At 42.4% G+C, this 24,902-nt stretch overlaps 1 protein-coding gene across 3 annotated transcripts in view; it reads left to right on the top strand.

Annotated features, from left to right (window-relative positions):
• The first annotated feature begins 669 nt into the window (after window positions 1-669).
• ZNF318 (zinc finger protein 318) overlaps window positions 670-24,902 on the top strand; it is a 28,831-nt gene continuing 4,598 nt past the window's right edge. Inside the window, exons 1-10 of one of the 3 annotated variants that reach the window (XR_014232384.1) lie at window positions 2,926-3,995; window positions 6,453-6,604; window positions 11,642-12,281; window positions 13,296-14,741; window positions 16,401-16,500; window positions 18,347-18,651; window positions 22,978-23,181; window positions 23,291-23,388; window positions 23,493-23,739; window positions 24,658-24,707. Coding sequence is in view for 2 of the 3 variants with exons in the window: in XM_082345839.1 (XP_082201965.1) it covers window positions 3,534-3,995; window positions 6,453-6,604; window positions 11,642-12,281; window positions 13,296-14,741; window positions 16,401-16,500; window positions 18,347-18,651; window positions 22,978-23,181; window positions 23,640-23,739; window positions 24,658-24,776 (3,528 nt within the window). In the remaining variant the exon portion in view is untranslated. Of the gene's footprint in view, window positions 3,996-6,452; window positions 6,605-11,641; window positions 12,282-13,295; window positions 14,742-16,400; window positions 16,501-18,346; window positions 18,652-22,977; window positions 23,182-23,290; window positions 23,389-23,492; window positions 23,741-24,657; window positions 24,777-24,902 lie in introns of those variants that run through there. The other 2 variants (XM_082345839.1, XM_082345840.1) reach the window with 2 other exon arrangements.

Below are 24,902 nucleotides of genomic sequence, written 5' to 3'. Positions count from 1 at the left end.
GCACCTCTCAGAATGTTTGGCTTATTATCTCCTGGGGTTTGGAAGTCCATAGGGACTAATGTTCTAACTCCCACCTGAGGAAGTCCAGATGTAAGGTGCTGGCTGACCAGCTTCCCTGGGATGGTGAGTAAGGTGGGTGGCATGGAGAGCGAGCTGCACTGCCCTTGCCAGCAAGGCAAAGACGCATGAGTTGTCCTGTGGGCCAAGTGTACCTAGAAGGAAACCAACTTGGAGTCATTTAAAAAGGGTCCTTCCCATGAGGGATACCCAGAGAGGAAAGGGACCTCAGGAGAATATGTTTTACGTGGGATGAACCTCCAGAAGGCCAAGACGTTGGGGGAAGAGGAGTCATAGGCAGTCAACCAGAGGAGAGGCATTGCCTAGGTCCCAGCAAGAGAGTCATAAAAAAGCCCACAAAGGTGACACACACAAGAGAGAAAGAGCCAACATTTGTGAGTCCTCCATGTCCATAGGGAACCAACTTCCGAAGATAATAGTATCCTGCACCAATTGGAAAAAACTGTGCCCCTTTCCCCTAATCCCTTCTTCTCCTCACCAAACCCTGGGGGAGAGGGGTTCATAAATAGCAGCTGGCCAGCAGGAGAGGAGGAGTAAACTCTGAGCAGTAAAGGCAGGGATGTGGAGAAGCTCGGCACACCTTCCTTTATCACAGCAAGCGTCACACCTGAAGCAGGCAAGAGATGGGGGAAGGGAGATCCTTTAGCTTGAATGAAGTTTAGAGTTGAGTTATGTTTAGGGCAGGTGTGAAGGGGAAGCAAGACAGTTTTCCAATTATATACCATGGAGTCCAGCTCCCTTGATTAAAATAGTTATTGAATATTAGAGAAGGATTGAGGAGGAAAAGTTGATACAGAGTATAACTAACCCTGATTTAGAATGTATGTACTTCAAGTATCTATACATACCTATTCACATTTTCTTCATATTTACTTAGATCCCACCAAAAGCATGGGTAACCAAAACTCATATACAGGTTAATAAAGACAGGGTATTCACCTCTGGCAGAGTTTTAATTGGTACTCTGCTCTACACAGTCACTCAGGACCCAGGCTGACAGGCTGCACCATCTGGAACACGTAGCTTCCTCTGTTGCCACAGCAAGACGAGAAAGAGCATCTTATAACTCCTCTTTCCTGATTGCCTGGAAGTGATACAAGGTGCTTCCATTCACAGCTTGTAGTGATTAGAAATAGTCATAAGACTCCCCTTTCTGAAATGGGGAAGGAAGCATTGTCCTGGTGCCCAGCATGAGAGGAGCCCCAGATATCGGTGAGCCCTGGTAATGTCTCCTAGATCGCCTAATCCCACCAACCCAGAGATGACTAAAATCAACTTCCATGACATTTTACATGGCAGCTTCACTTACAGAGGCTGTCACCCTTCTCGGACAGGGCTTTTATGCTGCTGAGCTGGTGTATCCGAATCTCTGATTGCAGGTCTCTGCTGCACAGGACACATTATGAAATACGTTTTTAGACTGTTTGGAAACCTTGTACATAACATATTTTCTGGTTAAGAGCTATCACTTTCTCAGATTGCTTTACTTTCTTTGACTTTTACCATCAATCCTGGTAGTTTTCTTTTCACAAAGAAATCACATTAAAATTTTTTTCTTTACTGTCAAATTACACAGTCAAAAGAAAACAACGGAATTGGATTGAGATGTGGATAATGGGCATTTAGCAGTGTTCATTCATTAGCTGATAACTCATTTCCTCACGATGACTTCCCAGTATACAGATAATCCCAATTTCTGTTTCAAATAAAATTGGCTATCCATCTGTAAAAAATAATCTCAGATCTTAATTTAATGGATTATGTGAGGATTCATACAAAAAGCTCCTTGTAAACTGAATATGGGTTAACAAAATATATGGAAGAATATATTAAGAAACTTGACACGACAGCCTTAAGCGACAAAATCCAAAAGTCAGGAATGGGTAATTCAAATGCCTGTAGGGAGCAAGCAAGTAATGTTGAGTGAGGAAAGCTGAGTGTGAGACCAATCAAATTGTGAAAAATTTATTTTTACTGAGCTATGACATAAGCAAAAGCCATTATACAAACATGTGACATTGGATACTTTTTAAATTTAATATGAAAAAATGTAAATTAGGAAATGGAAATCTTGGGGAATTCCCTGGAGGTCCAGTGGTTAGGACTCCGTGCTTTCACTGCCAGGACGGGGTTCAGTCCCTGGTCTGGGAACTAAGATTCTGCAAGCTCAGAAGAGAGGCCAAAAAAAAAAAAAGAAAATGGAAACTTTTTATAATTAATTTTTTCTTTGTCCTGCCTTTGCTTTGCAATCCGAAACCTGATTTTCATACCAATTTCGGGTTTTGTGTTTCTAGTTGATATATGAAAACTGTCAAGCCATTACTTTATTTTGAAGAGTTTCACTAGTCAGGGTCAAGATTTTTTTTTTCAGGTTTTGACCATTGTTTTTCTTCTTTTACGTGTTGTCTTTTTTTGACTTTTGTACTTAGCATGCAGGACCCTGAGACTGGGGACTACGACTACAGCCAGGCGTCCAGGAAAATTCTAGTCACAGACTGGGGGTTCCAAGTCGCTCGCAAAAACTATCCAGGCCTCCTATCTGTCACGATGTGGACCCCTAGCGGTGAGTGACCTTCCCCGTAAGTATTCTGGATTAGACAGCGACAATTCTACTCGGATGCCTGCTTTGAGTTTGATTCTCGCTCCCGAATCCGCCCCCATTCCGCACTACCCCATCCTCAATTTCAACCTCTAAGAAAACAGGCAAACTGGAAAGTAAACTAACTGTTGAGCCGTCGTACGGCTTCTATGGGATCCGGGACTTCTTTGGTCGCTCTTGCCGAGGTGCGTAACTTCCAACATAACCTAACGCTTTGTGGGTTATTTATATTCGTATCATTTATAACCATTTATTGTCCCCACGTAAATTAATACGGTTGGGGGTAGGGAAAAGGCAAAGATGCTTCCGCCCCCTCGCAGCCCGCAGCGTCCCAAGGCCTCGAGCATCCCCGGAAGACCCGGCTCCACTCCCGCTAATCCCTTCCCTTCCGCCAGGCCCAACTAGCGCGGAGCTCTCGGGGTCACGTGGTCTCCGGGGGAGGGGAAGTGGGCGGCTCGGCGGCCGCCATCTTGCCAGCTTGGAGGCGGAGCGTGAGGAGAGCAGGTCGCGCGCTTTCCCGCGCCTTCTCTCGCCCAGCCCCGCGCCGCCCTCCGTGCTCCTCCCCACTTCTGGCTCCTGTGGCCGCTCCCTGAGTGGAGGAGCGGGGAGCCCCGGAGGGCGGGGGGGGGTGTGTCGGGCGCGTGCTCGCGCCCTCCAACCGCCAGCCGCGGCCGCGGAGGCGCGCTCGGCCGGGCCCCAGGGGCGGCGCGGGGCGGAGGGGAGGGGGCTCCTCCGGGTGCGGGGGCGGTGCGCGGCGGCCGTGGCGGCCCGGGCTGCAGCTGCGGCGGCGCGCTGGGGGCCCGCGTCCAGGGCGCCCCCGGTCGGAGCTGCCGCCGTGGCCGCGGCTGCCGGAGCCATGTACCGCAGCGGCGCCCGCTCCTCCGTCTCTTCGCACCGGCCTAAAGAGAGCGGCGGGGGCGGCCCGCGCACCGGCCGCAGCTCCGGCTCCTCCTCAGGCCCGTCTCGCCGCACCTCGCCGCCGTCCTCCGGCTCCTCTTCGTCGCGGACGCCGGCTCGCCGACCCCGCTCGCCCTCAGGGCACCGCGGCCGCCGGGCCTCGCCGTCCCCTCCGCGGGGTCGCCGCGGCTCCCCGTCTCCGCCCCGCGGCCGCCGGGCCTCGCCGTCCCCGCCGCGGGGTCGTCGCCTCTCCCCGTCCCCGCCGCGGGCCCGTCGCGGCTCCCCGTCTCCGCCGCCGCCGCGGGGCCGACGACTCTTCCCGCCCGGCTCGGCCGGTTTCCGAGGGAGCAGCCGGGGGGAGTCTCGCGCCGACTTCGCCCGGGACGGCCGCGGAGAGCATCCAGGCGACAGCGGCAGCCGGGTAATCCCACCCCTCGACCCGGACTCCCTTCCTACTGCAGTCCTCTCGCCCGGGGTTACCGCTTCCAGAAACGCCCTCAGCCCGGGCGACCCGAGGCCTCCAGGCCGGGGACCCCACATCGAAGGCCATCCATTCCCCCCGGCCCCCTCAGCGACGCCCAAACCAGGAGGTTCCCGGTCAGCTCCTGGAGCTTCATTTGCACAATAACGGACTCGGGACGCGCCCGGGCGCCGGGTCGGGAGGCAGTGCTGCATTTCCTGGCAATAGGTTGATTCTCTCACTCTGGGTGAGGTGTGGAAAAGTTTGCCGGGGCAAGGGGAATCTCCTCCAAGCCGTGTGCCTGGTACTTTTTCAATAGTTGGTGTCCTCAGAGTTCCGTGGTTTTGTATCCCCCTAGACCTGAGCTGCGCCCTGGATCTTGGAATGGCTGAAATGTCTTTGTGGCGAGTTAGGGTGGCTTACACAGTTCCAGGGTAGACACCGAGAGTGTAAACTGTTAGGTCTCTAAGTTAGAGCTGCGTCTCCGAAATCGAAGTGTGGGTACCCACAGTCATTGTAATAGCTGCTACCACTTACCTAGTTATGTGGCAGGAATGATGCTTAGCCCTTCACTTTACACGTTCTCTTTGAACAATAACGACCGTTTGAGGTGAGGGTTCCTCCTTATCTAACAACTGAGGAACTCAAAGAGGTTTAAGTAACTTGATCAAGGCCACGCAGCTAAGAAGTGGTGGAGTGTGATTCAGTTCATCTCTGCCTGGTTCCCAACACCCTGATTTTAACTGTTATGTTTCCCTGCTAAAGGGACAGAGCATGAGGTTAAGTTTAGTGTAGACGTAATATTGACTTCTCACCATAACCACCTGGCTAGTAGAGCCTCCTGGCAGAATCTGGTGTTTTGGAATTTGTTTTTATTATCAGTTCACCAATCTTTTAAAAATAACAACAAAAAAACCACCCCGTGACAAAGTTTCTGTCTTACTGAGTGGCTCTCTAACAGTATCTGGGTACTCTGGTCATAGATGAGTTGACTTGTCACTGTGTTAAGATTTTCATAGCTGAGCATGTATAATCTGAATGTTAGTCACTACAGAGAAAGTAAGGAAGACAGAAAACTACTAGTTTGTATAACCTCCCCTTTCTTCTCCAACGCAAAACCTATTTGCTCCAGTCTTTTCCGTCTCAGTAAATGACATCACGCATTGCTCAGCCAGAAACAGTGATCATCTCCCTTCTCCCAATCCGTAAGAATAACTTCATCTATCTAACCTGTCAGCTCTACCTCCAAAATACGTCCTCCAAACTGTCCTCCTGCTGCCATCACTCTAGTCTAAACCCTATTACCTCTTGCCCAGGTTATTACATTAGGCTCCTTTACACTCTTGTTACCATCCAGTTTTTTCTGTACCCAGCAATCAAAATGATTTTTAAAGACCTTCATTTTATACATTTGAGAAGTATTTATTGAACATTTACCATGCTGTTCTGGGCACTGGGGATACAATACTGAACAAACCAGTCAAAAACCCCTGCCCTCATAGAACTTATATTGTAACAGTGGGATTCAGATAATAAATAAGATAGAGAAGTAAAAAGTCTTGGCATGTTAAATATGATTAAGTGCTAAGAGAAAAAGAAAACAGAAGGGAGTTATAATTTTTGATAGGGTAGCCAGAGAAGGCCTTCTGGGAAGGTGACTTTTTAATAAAGACCTGAAGAAGATGAGGGTTGTGAACAATGTGAGCATCTGGAGGAAGTAGTGTAGTTAGATCATATCACTCCCCTGCTTGAAACCCTTCTGTGGCTTGTTATACTATGAATAAAATCCAAGTTCCCTAACTGTGGCTTCTGACTATTTTCTCCTATCACTTTGCTGCAATCACACTGGCCACCTTTCTGTTGCCCAAAACATGCTAAGCGCATTACAGAGCATGTTCTTTTTGCCTGAAACATCTTCCATCTGTTCTTTGCAAGGCTGACACCTCATCATTCAGGCTTCAAATTAAATAGTATCACCTCAGAAAGCCTTCTCTAACCAGCTTATCTGAAATAGCTCCTTTTCCCCAATCTCTTTCATGTTACTGTGTTTTAATGACTTTATAGCACTTTATAGTGCTACCAGAAGTACTTTATTTTTTTTTTAAACTTGTTTTTGGCTTGCCTCCTTTACTGGAAATGTATACGTTCTGGGAGCAGGCTTAATTCACTCCTCTAGCCCCATGCCTGGTACCAGGAAATTAAAGAATAAGAGGTCACTGATTAGGAGGGTTGGAAGCATGGACTTTCATCTAAGAAAAATGATAATTTTTTTTAAAGTCCTTTATTTTTGGAGTAGAATCTTACCATAGCCATTTCACACCTTGTAGGACCACAACTTTTTGACTAGGGAGGAGAACATTTTTGAGTGTAGAGATATCTTGACCTTATTGACTATCGTGTTATTTTTTACTTTTGTAGAGACGCTCTCCTGGTCTGCGTTCTGACTCTTCTTTGGAACAGAGCTTAAGGATCACTGTTGGCAATGACCACTTCTGTGTTGGCATACCAGAACAGCGGCGGCTTAGTGATCGACTGGGGTCACCAGTGGATAATCTGGAGGATGTGGACAGGTAGGCTTCATCGGAGACAGGGCACACCATAGTAGTGCTTGAAGGTAGAAATGTTGCTGTTTTTTGAATGGTGTATTTGAAAGGGTGGTGACAGCACTGAAGTTATACCCTACATCCAGTACAAAGTATAACATTGGAAAAGGCTTTCTCAGTGGGGTAGACTCTGAAAGAATTATGTAGGACTTCCCTGGTGGTGCAGTGGTTAAGAATCCGCCTACCAATGCAGGGGACACGGGTTCGAGCCCTGGTCCGGGAAGATCCCACATGCTGCGGAACAACTAAGCCCGTGTGCCACAATGACTGAGCCTGTGCTCTAGAGCCCGCGAGCCACAACTACTGAGCCCACGTGCTCCAACTGCTGAAGTCTGCGCGCCTAGAGCCCGTGCTCCGCAACAAGAGAAGCCACCACGATGAGAAGCCTGCGCACCGCAACAAAGAGTAGCCCCCCCTCGACGCAACCGGAGAAAACCCGCGAGCAGCAACGAAGACCCAGCACAGCCAAAAATAAATAAATAAATAAATAAATTAAAAAGAAAAGGTTTAGCTAAATTCATGTCATATATATATATATATGAAACATATACGCGTTAATAGAAAGTGAGAGATCTTTTAAAATGTGTGTTTTCTTTTTTATATTTTCTTGGCCGCGTTGTGTGGCATGTGGGATCTTAGTTTCCCCGACCAAGGATCAAACCCGTGCCCCTTGCATTGGAAGTGCAGAGTCTTAACCACTGGACCACCAGGGAAGTCCCTAAAATGTTTAATTTCAGTTACTACTTTACAACCACTGAGGGCTGAGGAAGGGCATTTAATACTCCATAGTATTAAATATAGATCTCAGGTACTAGGAACTTAGGTATATCTGGGAAGTAAATAATCACATTAGGTGTTTTTCACCTCATAAAAGTAAAAGAGTAAGGATGGGAATGCAGGAAAGGCACTCTTTCTGAGAGCTGAGAACCATGTCTATTAATGGTCTCTGCCCAGTACACTAGGAGTTTTCACAAATGTTTAGCAGTAGCAATAAATCAATATAATGTTCTTTCAAACTGAGATTGTCCATGCAGTAGTGCACAGAGTATAGGCAGGCAGGTTGGGGACAGCTGGGCAGGAAATCTGAGGACCACTGCTGCCCTTTGGTAATATTTACTTCAAAGCTTCAGTGGCTATTCAATGTAGTGAAGCAAGGCGGGACAGTCATATAATACTGAAACTTCTGAGTTTCAAGGTGTGTGACTATTAATTGAGGCAACAGCCCTTGCATTTCTGGCTGCTTCTATTTTGGGAGATGATTGAGTAGGCAGTCCGAGTAGGTGGTGCATGGTGTGATTCTCTTCCTTCCTTGCTGAGGTTTTGAGGTAACTTTAGCATTTCCTCTTGTTAGTTCTGGGGTGTCACCTCCCTTTTCCATAAACTTTGTTATGCATGTGTGCTTCAGCTAGCCAGTTGTCTGTTTAAGTTATAAAAATTAAAAATTTCCTCTTAGGATGTTTGAGGTAGTAATCTTCTTTCACGAATCTTGTTTCAGAGAGACAAATTTATTTTAGAGAAAGTGAGATTAAGGTTCTAAAAGGAGGTCCCAGGCCATTCTTTAGACTTTTTGCCCCCAGCACTCTTGCTCAATATAGTTTGTGTGGATAATTACTGTCGGCTAAAACCAGGCCATAGGAATGTTGGCATTCTCAAGATGTCTTCCTGACGGTGAGTCCAGTGTTCAGTTAATGAAATGAGCCATTTCCATCCTTTGTATGTAGGTGTGTGTTTATTTTTTCCTGAGACCCTGTATTCTTTCTCTTCGCATATTGAATTTGTTAAATTTTAATACCTGGTTTGGGTTATAGCCAAATCAACGGTTGTCAGTCTCCTCACCGTGGCAGCTCTGTGTGTAGGATTGTAACTTATTCTGAAAAGGGAACGTGAACATGTTGTATGAAGACTCTTAGCTTCTAAAAACTTGTGGATGTGAGGTTGATTTCCCTTGTTTATCAAAGTACTACACACATTATACGTTCCATTCATGGAATTCTCCTAACTCCTCCTTGCCCTGATGTAGGTTGAGGGAGTAGAATTTTTTCCCTCTGATTTGCCTTAGGGAACAGACAGAAGCAAACAGCTTTCTTCAGGCATTTTGGGGATTCAGCAGAGGAAAATAATGGGAAGTTTGGGTTCTGGAGGACCTTTTTTTTTCCTTATATACATTTTAAACAGCTTTATTTAGCCATAATTCACGTACCATACAATTCACTCATTTAGAGTGTACAGTTCAGTGACTTTTAGTATATTCATAGAGTTGTACATCTACCACTATGATCAATTTTATTTTTATTACCTTATCCTTAGCGATTAGTCTCACCGCCTGCCCCAAGCCTATTACTAATCCACTTTCTGCCTCTATAGATTTACCTGTTCTGGCCATTTCATAGAAATAGAATCATACAAGGTGTGGTCCTTTGGTGACTGGCTTCTTTCACTTAACATAATGTTTTCAAGATTCATTCATGTTTTTTCATATAACAGCACATCATTCCTTTTTTATTGCTGATAATAATTTCATTGTATGTGTTTTGTTTATTCATCAGTGATGGATGGATAACATTTTAGTTGTTTCTGCTTTTTAGCTATTATGAATAATGCTGCTGTGAACATTGGTGTACAAACTTATGTGGATGTATATTATATGTTTTTTTAATTTGTTTAATGGAATTTGTAAACACAGAAAATGTAGAATAGTACACTGAGCCTCCATGTACCCATCACCTACATTGAGCAATCCATTTTTTAAGTAGATTTTATTTTAGAAAAGAGTTGGACTTAACCAAAGCTTTCAGAGAGAGTTTGTCCGTGGACTATTCTGAGCTGCAGGGGATCGGGGCCCTTTTTAGGACTCACTTTTATTGCAGGCAGTTCTCTCTCTTATCCTTTGGGAGAACTGGGGAAGGAGGACGTGAGCTTCTAATCAACCTGATTTCTGCCTGTATTTACATGATAGTGCATTCCTTTAACTGTTTCTATTCCTTCTTTCATTGTTTTTTGCCTCCTTTTGCTGGAGATTGCAAGTTTAGAGTGAGTCTTTCTGAGAACCATTTCATTATTTCTAGCTTCTTGATATTTAATGTTGGATTAGATCTTGGGCTAGTATGCTGCTTGGTGGAGACATGTAATAGTTCTGGTGAGGAGCAGAATGTGGGAGCGTGGATGAACTTGCCACTACCCGTGGAGCCTGTGATTTTCCTCTACACTAATGTGTTCAGAGACTATGTATGGTAGATGGTGTTTTGGCAGTGGAGTGACTCAATTCATGGATGTTCCTCCCTAGAAATAGATGTCTTCGTGGCTGACAAACCTACAGAGTAAAATGTTTTACTCTAGTTATGTTTGATTTCGGAGATCATCCTTGATCATTCTCATTCATACTATTATCCTATTATCCTACTATTATTCTCATTTCCTATTATTTCATAGTACATTGGGACCTCAAAATTCCCCAAATTCTTAGGGAGGAGGTGAATAACAGGAACCTCAATTCCCATAGGTGGCATGCTTATAGAGGAGGTGATAAAGTTTATCCTTTATAGTCTTTCATAAAGTTATTTATAGCTGTTACCCAGGTCTAAAACTGAACAAAGGCTGGGCTGGCGAATGAGAAAAAGCAACTCTTTGATGTTCTGCTTAGTCCCAGAAATAGGAAAACAACCATAAAAAAAAAAACAAAGAAAAGTCATTTCTCAAAACTCACAAAAAAACAGAAGTAGCTACTAGCATGTAGAAGACAGCAATAATTACCATCCTCTGGACAGTAATTCACTCTGAAATGTGAGTGACATGTAAGTTTTTCAAAGTGGTATGCTTAAAGTGCTAGGGGATCTTTATTTCTATCTGTGATTTAAGTCAGAAACTTTTAGGGGGCAATAGAAACTCTGACCATAGTGCCCAAAAAGATTAGGATATTGTGTGTGGTATAGAGATCTGCGCTAAAAGGACAGATGTCCCATCCTGTATTTTTACCTTCATGCCATAAGAGTCTAAGACCTTTTTATTTCTATAAAATAAAAATATATAGTGAGATAAACCATCACATACTCTTTTTCTGGGCCGAAGATTAGCAGAGTGCTTGTGGATATCCAGGCAAGGCAGGAAAGAGGGTAACAAAACAGGCTGTGAGGGAGTTTTATGGTTTTTAATATATGAGCCAGCAAAACAAAGCATTAGAGAACCTTCTAAAACTTATGAGAAAATCATGCCAATTGGATAGATCAATGGTTAAAAAAATTTTTTTCAAAAAAAAAAAAAAAGATTTTTTTTCCCCACAGTGAAACTCTTTTTTTCCAAAGGAAATATTGTATAGAATTTTATTATATAAACAGATAAAATTGGGACCAGTATGATTTCAGTGAGGTGGAAGGCCCAGAGCCATGCAGGCTCTTACCTCCTTCCTTTAGGCAGCTCCTGAGCACTCTTCAGAATCTCTGTGGAACACAGCTTGAAAATCATTGATCTGAACTGGTGTTTCTCAAATTTTAAGGTGCATACAGATCACCTGGAGGGCTTGTTAAAATGCAGATTCTGATTCAGTAGGCCTGAGTGGAACCTGAGAACCTGCATTTCTAAGAAGTTCCTGGGTAATACTGATGTTGCTGATTCAGACCACAGTTTTAGTAGCAGAGAGCTAGAATTTAGCTAGTGTGAAGTTGGGTAACCCATGTCTTACTGTAGTCTGGTAGTGGTGTTTTTGCATCTCCCAGACCCTAGCATGATACTATGCATCCCCAAAGTCTAATCAAAGAGATTAGCCTAAGAATTCTGTCTAGGTACATTAGTAGTATCTTCCTTTGGTTAGAGGCTACAGCTGCTTGTGCCCTGGGGAAAGGGAGAAGAAGTATTCCATGTATATACATAGATTTGTTCTTGGACTTCATGATTATTGTCTTTTGTTCTAAGCATTCTACAGCCCCCTTGCCAGATGTCAGTCTCTTAGCCTTGTCTGGTCTTGCTCTTTCAGAGTCCATTATATTCAGTGATGCTTGTCTCTTTTCTCAGGGATGACCTGACTGATGATTCTGTCTTCACTCGAAGTTCCCAGTGCTCTCGAGGTCTTGAACGATATATTTCCCGGGAGGAGGCACCTCTCAGTCCCTTCTTGGGACAACTTGACGAGGACTACCGAGCAAGAGAAACTTTCCTGCATCGATCTGATTATAGTCCCCATGTCAGTTGTCATGATGAGCTGTTGCGGGGAACAGAACGGAATAGAGACAAACTCAAAGGCTCCTACTCTATACGACCTGAGGAAAGGAGCCGGGAGGCCAAACGGCCCCGTTATGATGACACAGAGAAGATACACAGCATGGGAGGTGATCACCCAAGTTTTACATCGGGGGCCCGCAACTATCGACAGCGTAGGCGGAGCCCGAGTCCTAGGTTTTTAGACCCTGAGTTTCGAGAGCTGGACCTTGCCAGGCGAAAACGAGAGGAAGAGGAGGAACGAAGTAGGAGCTTGAGTCAGGAACTGGTGGGAGTTGATGGTGGTGGCACTGGCTGTCCCATCCCTGGATTGTCAGGTGTCCTAACAGCATCGGAGCCAGGATATTCTTTACATCGGCCAGAGGAAGTATCTGTGATGCCCAAGAAGTCAATTTTGAAAAAGCGGATTGAGGTGGAAATGGAGCCTTCCATGCAGGTCTATGCTGCATTTCTTCTAGGGTCTCTTGCTAGTCCCTGTAATATTTTAAAGCCTAGTTACTTTCCTGGGGGCTGTGTCCCTAAGGTATCTTTGGAATATGTGTTGGACCAACATTGTTATGCCTATGAGCCGTACCTTCCAGGACTCTCCAAAGGAAACTGTAGGCTTCATAATGCAACAATAGAGGGCTTCTGTTGTCATGTATTAGGCTTTCTAAACAGACATTTTGGAGAGTATCTATTCAAGTTTTTTTTTTTTCGCCTCTAAATTGGATAGTCCTTTAGGATCTTTGAATATGGGTTTCTTGGAAATGAAGCTTGAAGAGCAAAGGGAGGAGCTGATCTGAATTTTCCTCATCTCTCTTTAAAGAGAAGAAAAAATGTATGAGTGGTAGGACAGTAGACCAGAAATCAGATGATTCTGATTCTGGACCCGTCTCTACCACCAACTTGCTGTGTGATTTTTATAGATAAGTCACCTAACCATTCTGGACCTTGATATTTTTTTCTCACTTATGAAAAGATGGTCAGGCATGAGCACTTGTTTTTACCTGTCCTTTTAGGAGCTAAATGTTTCTGAAGAAGTACCTGAGGGCACTTAGGGAAGTAAGGGAAGGCAATCAGTTAGGGTTAACAGAGTTTCCTGACCCTACTTCAACCAAAGTAGCTCTCTGCTTTTATGTTTTTTTTCTTTCGGGGATCTGTAAAAAAGAAAGCAAGTAAGCTAGGGCATCTCTAAAGTCCTTTTGAATTCAAATTCCTTGATAAAGACTACAACAAATGGGCAAAAATGAAGACTCAATCTGCCTTCTTTTCTGTTTCCCCCTGCTACAGCAGAACCATCTGGAGAAACGGGAACCCAAATCTTGAACCAGGCTAAGGACCTCCCTTTCATCCACATTTATCTTTTCCCTATTAATTCAAGAAGAACAAAGTATTTAAGTATTTATCTCAGTTACTAGTTTTCTGAGATTCTACATAGAGGCTAATTCAGTTATGTTTGTCTTTGCAGCTTGAGAGTTTTTCCAGCAGTACCAGCTCCAGCCAGGATCACTCCCTTTACTCTGGACACTCATCTCTTCCACTAAGTGGTGCTATTGCTGCTTTTGCCTCAGAGGTTGAAAACAACAAGGGAACTATGGTAGAGACTACCCTGAAGGAATCTCAGGGCAACCTCTACCAATGGGGCCCCCTCCCTGGGATACCCAAAGACAGCAGTCCCCTCAGAGAGAAATTTGGAAGTTTTCTGTGCCACAACGAAAAATTGGATATGAAGGCTGAGGGACCAGAGCGACACACAGACTTCTTGCTTCCTCATGAGAGAGCTAGCCAGGACGGCAGTGGTTTCTCTTGCATTCTGAGCATGTTAGCAGATTCTACCAGTACACAGGAAAAGAGGCGACGTAGCTTCCCTGACATTGAGGATGAGGAGAAATTTCTCTATGGGGATGAAGAAGAGGATTTAAAGGCAGAATCTCCACCAAAGCCCCTTGAGGGCTCTGAAAGTGAAGTTATGAGGCAGAAGGGAAGCTCCCTACCCTCTTCAGCTCCAGCTGTAAAGCTAGAATCAATAGAAGAGACCAGTCCAGAATATGCGAAGATTCATGACTTGCTCAAGACCATAGGGCTGGATATTGGAGTAGCAGAGATTAGTAAACTGGCTGCACGCACCCAGGAACGACTTCATGGCAAGAAGCCATCACGTTCCTCTGCTGACCGCCGTTCCTCTGTTGACCGGCACTTTTCAGCAGACCGCTGTTCCTCAGTTGACCGCCGTTTCTCAGCTGATCGGCGCTCTGCAGATCCTCACAGACTGGAGAGTGGAGAGGCACACCATAGCAATACCCACTCCCCAGAGGTATCCCATCCACACCCAGTCTCCCCTGTGGATCCTTACCTGCTCACAAAAAACAGCCCCCCGTTCCTAAAGTCTGACCATCCAATGGGTCATATTGCAGGACCTGAGGTGGTTGGCAGTGGGTTTCAGTCATCTGTTGCAGTCAGGTGCATGGTGCCATCAGCCCCATCTGCCCCAATTAGACTTCCACACCCTGCTTCTTTATCTCAGTTTCATATGCCAAGGGCCTCTCAGTTTGCTGCAGCTCGGATACCTCCAAACTACCAGGGACCTGCCATTCCCCCTGCTTCCTTTGATGCCTATAGGCACTACATGGCATATGCAGCCTCAAGGTGGCCCATGTACCCTGCCTCCCAACCTTCAAACCACCCTCTACCTGAACCACACAGGATAATGCCAGTTACCAAACAAGCTACCCGTAGCCGTCCCAATCTCCGTGTGATCCCCACTGTGACTCCTGATGAGCCCAAGCAGGAGGAGTCAGTGCTGGGCTCAATTCCTCCTGCCCAAGTGCCTGTCCATGTGTCCATCCCATCACTCATAAGATATAATCCGGAGAAGATCTCTGATGAGAAGAACCGTGCTTCCCAGAAACAGAAGGTGAATATTAGCTTCGGGCATCCTGTGCCTGAATCTTCTATTTTAACATAAATTTTTGTCTTTTAGAGGGAGCTGAAAATTTGCAAGGCCCAAGGCAGTCTTTAGAGACTGCTGTCTTACCATAATTTTTTCTTTTATGTTTTCTCATTTGGACTAAAGTCTGGCCATAGGTCCCACTGTGATTGCTAGACTTCTTTTTCCTTTTTTAAGTTTATTTCTCTATCTGAATTATCAGCCTTAGGACCCTATGGGTAGGAGCTGGGAACCTTGAAGTCTTTAATATGACCTTATCAGGGAGAGAGGAACCAAAATTGGGCTGGGTGAAAGAGAAATCAGGAAATCTATGTTTCATCCCAGTGAGTTTTGGATCTTTTTCCTGTAGTGATTATGGGGTTTAAAAACTAATAACTAGTTGTTGCTTGGTAATTAAACCAAGAAATAAGCTTTGCTTATTCTGGTTTAACTTAGAGTCCAGGAATAATATTTTTTTTTAAAGTAGTTTTTATAGTGTCAAAAGTAGTTTTTATACTTTTTTTTAAAAAAGTAGTTTTTATACTGTTCATCGGGTTCCCAGGCTATAGAAAGGGAGCAGTGGCTGGGGTAAAGATATAATAATTCTAGATGCTTTAGAGCAGTAGGTAAAAATTATGTAGGGATGAGGAATACAGAATAGAAGAATTTTGAATAGAAAAATTAATGTGTACTGTTAATTTTACAGGTCCTTAATAACTAAAAACTCATTTTGTTAAACAAGGTGACCTAAGGATGATAAAATTGTAATATGTGTAAATTTGGTTTGCTAATAAAATAATTAAGACCTGAGGAGAAAAGTAGAAAAGGCAAAATTGTAGGCCTAGTCTCATTTTTTTTCCAGTTGAACAGAAATTTAGCTAATCCTTGAGAAGACAAAAAGCACCTCTTAATTTTCCATTGTACTTGGGTGCCCTGAACTTCAGTCTTTTGGGGTTTTTTTACGTCTTTTGGGAAAGAGGAAGATAGGTTCCATACAACAAAACCTAAGACTGCAGAGACACTGTCTGGAGACTAGTGCTTTTCCTTTACTTTACCTTTAAAAACCTAGTACTTAAGTCAGGGCTGACAATACACAGATTTTTCACATGAGCTCCATATTTGTTTTTCCATCAGGTGATAGTAATACAGTTGAAAGATCAGGGACTTCAGGGCATGCATATCTGGATTTTAAATCATCTTACTGTATGATCTTTTGGTATGTTAGTCTTTTGCAACCTCAATTTTCTTACTGTGAAACAGATAATATCATGACTAAATAAGGTGATATATGTAATGCAACTAACACAGTGCTTCATCCGTAACACATATTAGTTCCCTTCTTTTTTTTTTTTTTTTTTTTAGTTCCCTTCTTGATGGCTCCTTTTGGGCTCAGAACTACTATCTAATAGTGTAGTGCTTCCCGTACGAAAAAAGTACTTTCCGGTCAGTACAGTTCTGGAAAGGATAATTCTCTTCTGGCACTTGGATTGGAATGAAATATCACCTTCACTATAAAGTCAGAGCCTCTGTGTGCAGACATTTGGATTCTTGCATTCAGATATTATCTAGTGTGAAGGTTTATGGAAAAGAACAATAGAAAAGGGATGTTGGACGCTAAAGGATCTCTTACCATTTTGTACTTTGCAGGTTATTGAAGAGAGGGAAAAGCTGAAGAGTGACCGGGAAGCTCGCCAGAAGAAGATGTACTATCTCAGGACTGAGTTGGAGCGGCTTCATAAACAACAAGGTATCAGACACTTCTTTGCATGACTGCCTTTTGTAACTTTAGTAGGAGACCCAAATGGAGAGCTTTGGGGATTCTCAGACAGGTTCATTGACACTGAAGCTTCACTTTCAAAAAATTTTTGATATAATTAGACTTATAGAAAAGTTGCATTAATAGTGTAAAGAATTCTCAGGTTCCACGATTATTAGCATTTTACTATATTTGCCTTATCCATTTTTTTCTCTCAATTGTGTTTGTGCATATGTGTATATAATTTTTCCTGAACTGTTTAAGAGTAAGTTGTAGATATGTATTCCTTTACTCCTAAACACTTAAGTGTGTGTCTTCTAACAACAAAGAATTCCCTTGCATAACCATAGTATGCTTATCAAAATTAGAAAATTAACAGTAATATACTAGTCTACTGATCTTACTCATATTTCATCAGTTGTCCCAGTGATGTCCTGAAGCAAAAGAAAATGGAAGATTAACACATTGCATTCAGTTGTCATGTTCTTTTAGTCTCCTTTAATCTGTAGTAGTTCCCGAATCTCCAGAAGAGGTCACATATTTTGTAGAATGTCCTTTAATTTTGGTTTGTCTGATGTGTTCTTATGATTAAATTCAGGTTATGCATTTTTGGCAGGAACATCACAGAAGTGATGCTAAGTTCATATCAGGTGTTGATTTATCCCATACTGGTGTTGTCAACTTTGATCATTTGGTTAAGGTGGCGTCTGCCAAGTTTCTCCACTGTAAGGTTACTATTTTACCCTTTTCAGTTAATAAGTATCTTATAGGGAAGATACTTTGAGACTATGTAAATATTCAGTTACTCCTCAAATTTTAGCCCACTAGTTTTAGCATTCATTGATGATCCTTGCCCAAATCAGTTATTATTATGATGGTTGTTAAATAGTAATTTTGTAATTTCATCATTCCATCTTCGTTAATTAGTTGGCTTTCTACTATGAGGAGGAGCTTTCCACCCACACCTCCTCCCGCATTTATCTGTCCATTTATAACAGTATGAACTCATGGATTCTTAATAGGTTATAATATTTTACTATTATTATTTATCTTCATGCTCAAATTGCCCCAGATTTGGTCAGTAAGACCCCCTTTAAGTTGACTCCTGTGTCCATCATTTTTTGAGTACTTCCTTTTTCACACAAAAAGATGCTCCATGATGCCTCTATTGATTCCACCTCTTCATCTACGCTTTTAGGAATTCACATACACACTAAGAACATAGCAAGGCTTCTATATTACAGCTTGGTGATAGCATGGAAGAGTAGAGAGTGGGAGAAGATATAATTTCTTCTGTTTGGATTCGGGCTGTTTAGGGATGAGAAACTTAGTTATTAATCCTGTGAGGATTAATTCATGAGGACCTGCAACTTGGAATAGGAGATAACATTAGGTGAGCTTGAGGCAAAACCTAAAACTCAATGGAGGTGTTGGTGAAGGGTCCTTAAATCAGATAAAGTCAAATATGTGACTGAATGTTTTTTGCCCTCTAAATAATTCTTTAGTTCTCTGAAGAGGACAGCCACGGGATTCATAGTTACACATGCACACAAACTTGTATATACCCTTTTAGGGATTCATGCAGTGCCTCCCTGAAACCTATCCATAGATCCTTAGCTAATAACCCCTACATGAGAAATAATGTAATCACTCAACCTTTACCTCCATAGGAGCTTCAACTAAACCAGCCCATGTGGAAGGCAAGTCTCACCTGCTTTTAGAATGTTTTATGGAGAAAGATTTTGTGACCATAAAGTCTTGAGAATTAGTACTTATGACTGAAAAATGACTTGTTAACTTTCCTTGTGCTTCTTTCTGTTGACATTTGACTACTCAGGCGAAATGCTGCGTAAGAAACGAAGGGAGAAGGATGGTCACAAAGATCCACTCCTGGTAGAGGTGAGTCGGCTTCAGGACAACATTATGAAGGACATTGCAGAACTTCGACAAGAGGCAGAAGAGGCAGAAAAAAAGCAGTCTGAACTGGACAAAGTGGCTCAGATCTTGGGAATTAACATTTTGGATAAATCTCAGAAGTCTTCAAATGACAGTAGGGAGCCTACAGAGAAGACTGGGAAAGCAGAAAAATCCAGGAGCCCAGAAAAAGTGTCATCGTCCTCAAACTCCTTTTCCAACAGCAAGGTAACAACTCAACTTTTCCATTTTTATTGTATCTTTTATTTCCATGGACTCCTAAAGAAGCCTTCTAACTAACCATTTTCTTAGCATCCTTTTCCAACCTGTTCTTACTCTTGCTAGAGTTATCTTTGTAAAGCATAGTTCAGATCATGGTATTCTCCTTTAGAATTTTCGCAGTTCCCCATTGCCCACAAAGTAGAATCCTGGGCCCTCTGTGTTCTAGTTCTAGCTTAATTCCTTAACTCACTCCAGTTTGGCTTCTCGTTTTCTCGTAACTTGTAATGCCATTTTGTAGGTTCATGTTTAGCAACAAGGTCACCACTATGTTGTACAGCCTCAAATTCCGTTCTCAAATCAGTATTTGATATAGGGAACCATTGTCCCCTAAAAAAATGTTTCCTTCCCTTGGCTCCTGTCACATTTCTTTTCCTCCTATATACTGGTTGCTCCTGTTTAATCTCCTGATCTTTAAATATTTTAGTTCTTCAGGGCTCAGTTCTAGCCTAATTCTCTAGAATTCTGCTTTCTACCTAGGTCATTTCATTCAGTCCTATGCTGAAATACCATACTGACAACTTTCAGTTTTATATTCTAGCTCAGGTGATTCTTCTAAGGTTCAAATCTGAGTGTCCAACAGACTACTCACTGTTTCCACTTCATTGTCTCATAAACACCTCAAAATCAATATATCCTAAAGTAAACTAAGATTGTGCTCAACCTCCCTCTAACCTTTTCTTCCTCTGTTGTTACCCATCTCAGTGAATGATACTACTATCCAACAGTTTTCATGCCAACAACCTGAAGAGCATTCTTAGTGCTTCCCCCTCCCAAACTGCTCTACACACCAAGTCAATTACAGATTCTGCCAATTTTCCCTCCAAAGTAAATCTCAGTTCCATTCATCTCATCATCTCTATTGCCATCCAAGTTCAAGCCGCCTTCAGTTCTTGCTTGTGCTGCTACACTCTTAATTCTTTCTCCATATTCAGCTGGTGATTGAGATACTTCCTTGCCTACCTCTTCAGCCTCATTTCATGCCTCTTTTTTCCTTTGCTCTCTATAATTTCGTTACTGGCATTTTCATTCCTTAAATGTTTTATCATTAATGTCTTTGTGTCTTCTCCTCCTTCTGGTTACCATGCGAAACCCACTCTTCTTATCCTGTCTTCTAACTAACTCATATTCATCTTCAGATTGCAGATTAAATTATTTCCCTGACTCCCTTCCTTCATTTTCCAGGTGGTTAAATTTTTAAATTTGCCTCATATATACTATCATAATACCTGACATTTTCCTTCTTAGCATTTATGGCAGTTGTAATTATATAATTACATGTGTTCCCCAATTAGATTTTAAGGTTCAAGGGATCAGGGACCATATCTGTCTCATTCTCCTATATAGTCCCCAGTACATAGCTCAGTGCCTGGCACGTAGCAAATGGGTAGTGCTCAAGAAATATGACACTACACCTTATGCTCCTGCCACCTTAGAATGCTTGCACTTTTCCAGATGTGCATTATGCTATTGTGCCTCTCTAATTTTGCATTAATAGTCCTCTTAGCCTGTCTCCCAACCCTACTCATCCACTAAGGTCCAACTTGAATACTACCACCTCCGTGAAGAATTCCTGAATTCCATACAGATTGAGTCAACCCTTTTTTAGCACTCCCATAGTATATTACTTTGTTTCTTTATAAGATTTATTTCATTCTGTCTTATTGAAAACATGATTAAGATCATGCCTGTTCTCATGCCTGTGTCTTCCACTAAATGAGAGCTTCTTGAGAATAACAGAACATAACTTATTTATTTTTGTGTGTCCCATGGCATCTGGTATATCTAGTACATAGTAGACGGTCAGTTAATGTTGGGGGTTAGAGAAGAAGATATTCTGTGTTCTCTGTCAGCCAAGCTCTAATTTTTTCATGTCTTCCTGGGAGAGTTCTCTTTCTCAACCAGGTAAGACTGTATTCTTATATCAGGATCACTGAGTTCAGGGCCTTTGATGGGAGAAGAGCTTGAAAGTTCTGACCCTTTGTAGCTGACTTACACATTGTTTGGGGTTCCATTTATGCACCAACCCCGTGATAATCTATCATCTTGACTTGAGTGAGCCTTCATGCTCTCTGAAGCTAACAAGGATATGTTGCAATTGGATTTTCATTTCAGCAGTAAAGAATGTTCTCTCTACAAGCTCTGTTTCCTACCTGTCCTTGGTATTTCTTCTTTCTTTGCCTCTTTTTAAAATGCATAGTTGGTTTGAGATTTTCTTTCTCTTGAATAGGTCATTTCATAAAAATAAACCCATACACACAATTCCACAGTTCCGTTCACCTAGACACAATTGTTACTAATACCTTGGTGTTTATTATTCCAAATTCCCTTCTTCTGTTCGTTCATTTAACAAATATTTCTTGATTTCCAAAAAAGTGCCAGACACTGTTCTAGATATGGGAAGTATATCAGGGAACTAAATAGACAAGGTCCTTATTCTAATGAAATGGGAGAAGATAGTCAATAAGTAAACAAGTGCAGGTTAGGTAATGACAAGTGCCTAAAAAAAGAAAACAGGATAAGGGATATAGAGTAGTTAGGGAAAGTCTTTTGGATAAGGTGACATTTGACATTCTGTGCCTATTTACATATCTGTATTGATTATTCAGATGTATTTTGTTACTTACTTTACTAGTCTATCATGAACATCTTTCCATGTCAATAAATAGACTTTTATAATATCATTTTTAGCGACCTTATTTTTGTTGTTGTATGGATACCAAAATTTATTTAACCAACCAAATCACCTGTAGTTTGACATAATTTCCTAAGGATAAATGTCAAGGAGTAGAATTGCTGGGTCAAGGGTATAAAGAATTTTGAGGTATGTAATATGTATTCCTAGGTTATCTGCTGGAAAAATGGTGCCAGTTAGTACTCACCAGCAGTGTATGCATGTGCCCATCCCTTACCTGCTGGGTGCGATCTCTTTAGTGACTCTTGAATAAGACTCTAATAGGGAAAGATTATCTTTGAAGTCTTAATTGTTTCCCTTTCTCCATATTGTCTTCCTCTCCCCACCAACCAGTATTCAGGGTGCCCAGTTCCCTGATCTTGTCTACTGTGGAACCTCATTCATACTTACCTTCTCTGTGTTCCAAAATTTACCTTTTGTCTGTGCCTCACTCCCCAATGTTATCCAAAATTCTCATTTCCTGAATTGTCTTATTCCCAGCTTGCTGACAAATGATTTCATATTAAAGTATTTTTTTAAATTAATTAATTTATTTATTTATTTATTTATTTGTTTGTTTTTTGGCTGCGTTGGGTCTTTGTTGCTATGCGCGGGCCTTCTCTAGTTGAGGTGTGCGGGCTTCTCATTGCTGTGGCTTCTCTTGTTGCGGAGCACGGGCCTTAGGCGTGTGGGCTTCAGTAGTTGCGGCACACAAGGCCCAGTAGTTGTGGCTCACGGACTCTAGAGTGCAGGCTCAGCAGCTGTGGCGCATGGGCCTAGCTGCTCTGCGACACGTGGGATCCTCCCGGACCAGGGCTCAAACCCGTGTCCCCTGTACTGGCAGGCAGACTCTTAACCACTGTGCCACCAGGGAGGCCTTAAAGTATTTATTATTGATAACTTAATGTTGGGGAGTTGGTATGTTTTAAAAGAGGATTCATGTTAACTCGAAGGTGTTAAATTCTAATGGTGATACTTTAGGCAGTTAGAAATATTTTACCCAGATCCTTTTAAGTCATCCCACATAAATGACTATCCCCTTTATTTATGCCAGCCTTGCTCTCTAGTTAATCTATACCAGGATGTGTCTGTGATAAGAGAGTTCACTATCATCTATTTTTTGCACTTGCTTAATCTGTCAGTTACCTTTTTCATTTTGGTTTTCTTCCCTCCCCTAGTTGTCATTATGATTGATAAATTTAATGTATTTAATTGCATAGGTAGCACATTTAACATTTACCAAAGGGTATACGGTAAAAGACTCCTATCCATTCCTGTTCTCTATTACCCCTTCCCAGAGGCAACCAGTGTTTCCATAATCTTGAGTATTCTTCTAGATATTTTAGGATATATAAGTAAATATATTGCCATTATGATTTATTCTCCACGATGACATGGCACTATGGAATCTAATTAGTTCTGTTTGAGCCTTGCAGGAAGATTTCTCATGGGGTTTTTCCTAGTTTGTGCAGCTTTAGGCACTAGAAATATGGTCATATGGTCCTATTTCTGTTATTGTGGTAGGCTATTTGCTTTTTCTGAGAGAAGACAGATCTAGACTACTTTGAATTCCTTCTTAGTGAAGGTTTTTCCCCCTCTAGGAATCAAAGGTAAACAATGAGAATTCCCATACTAAGAGCCCCAAGCCTGCCGAGAGCCCCCAGCCAGCTGCTAAGCAGTCTGATCAGCCCATTGCTACCTATGAGTATTATGATGCTGGCAATCACTGGTGCAAAGACTGCAACACCATCTGTGGGACCATGTTTGACTTCTTCACTCATATGCACAATAAGAAGCACACACAGGTAGGTATCCTGCCCTCTGTTATTTCCATTCTTGTCCTCCTTCCCCTCAAACTCCTATACCCCCATCTGCATTACGAAGCTGGAAAATGAAACATTCTCATATGGGCAGGAGCCCCAATCTGAAGAGCCAAGAGATACCAACAAAGGAGACACCATCCCCAGGGCTCAGTCCAGGGGACCTGCCTGTAACTAAACACCATGACAAGTGTAAGTGAGGCTTCTGCCTCTTTTGATTCCTTGAGTACCTGATTATTTGTTTCATTTTATCCATTGCTAGTACTTACTCTAACATATGTTTACCTTTTCCACAGGTGATTTCCGTTTAAACAGTTGGCAGAGTGGGTGGGGGTGGGTAGCTGGGGGCTTCTGGTCCCCCTGGTGTGGGGGAGAAAAAGAGAGAGAAGTGGGTCATTGAGTTTTTAGTGCTGTGTGTGAGCACCTCTGCCTCTTGCAAATAGACACTGGATCCCTACAACAGACCTTGGGCTTCAAAGACCCAGAGTGAAGCCAAGCAAGATGCTGTAAAGCGCACTGACAAGATAACTGTTCCTGCAAAAGGTGTGTTTCCTCCCTGTCTTTTTTGTGGTTTCCTTACATTCAGTCAGGGAAGAGGTATCCCTGAACTAAGGTGCAAGGAAGCAGCATAGAGTGAGACATAGCCATTACTTCTAACAAAGCTGTAAGATTGCCTTCTATGTGCAAAACTAGTTCCTAAAGAAATAAAGAGAGCTATAAGACAAGAATGATCTCTACCCATATGGCTAAAAATCTAACAGATGTTAAACATACACATACCACTCTAAAATATAACTTTCTTTGTGCTTGCTTTGGCAGCACATAGACTAAAGTACGGCTTTCTTCGTCACTGGCTTATGCACCAAAATCTTATTTATTTGAAATATAGGTAAAAAAGAACAGTCAGAGGTGCAATATGACTGCCTTTTCAACTAAGAACTATAAAATATTTTTGAATAGTTGTTATTAGGGGCTAAGTTGAGAAATAGAAAGTTTCTTTGTCTTTAAGCTTCTTAATTTCTTACCTTTATAAGTAGTCAGTGCTGCTACATCCTTTACATTGTAGAAGATAGATTCTTAAGTAATTAATACCAACATGAGAGACCCTCATACCAATAGTACTGGGCTATTTGCGAGTATAATTTTTAAATCTCCTAAGATGCTTAGTGCTAGTTGGAGTTTGAGGAGAATCAGCAACAGAATTGAGTCTGGCACAGAAAATTCCTGAATTAACCAGTTAGTGTTCCCGAAACGTAGAAGGGGTAGAGGTCCTGAGTTCAAGCTTTAAGTTGGGAAGACATACCACTGGGATTCATCTAAATGCTCCTTCTGACTTGAAAGTGAGTAAGGTCCTCTATACCATTAACCATTTTACTACAGAAGGGAAGTGGGATTTCCTTTGGTTGCTGTCATCTTGGGTAGAAATGACTTATTTTCTTGACTTTCTTCCACTTCTTCCAGGCTCTGAGTTTCTGATTCCCATCACTGGATATTACTGCCAGCTCTGTGAGGAATTTTTGGGGGATCCAATTTCTGGAGAGCAACATGTGAAGGGTTATCAGCACAATGAGAAATACAAGGTTGGTCTTTGTAGTAGCCTATGGAGTTTTCCTACTTTCTGCAGTAATCCTTTTGATGTTGTCAAACAAACTCAGAGCCAGAAAAAGCTCAAAAAATTCATTAATATTTCAAATTCCATATAATCA

The sequence above is a fragment of the Balaenoptera borealis genome (assembly GCF_965194805.1).
Source record: "Balaenoptera borealis genome assembly, chromosome: 12".
Lineage (NCBI taxonomy): Eukaryota > Metazoa > Chordata > Mammalia > Artiodactyla > Balaenopteridae > Balaenoptera > Balaenoptera borealis.
The sequence above is the reverse complement of the archived record's forward strand: the minus strand, read 5'-3'. Positions and strand labels throughout refer to the sequence as shown.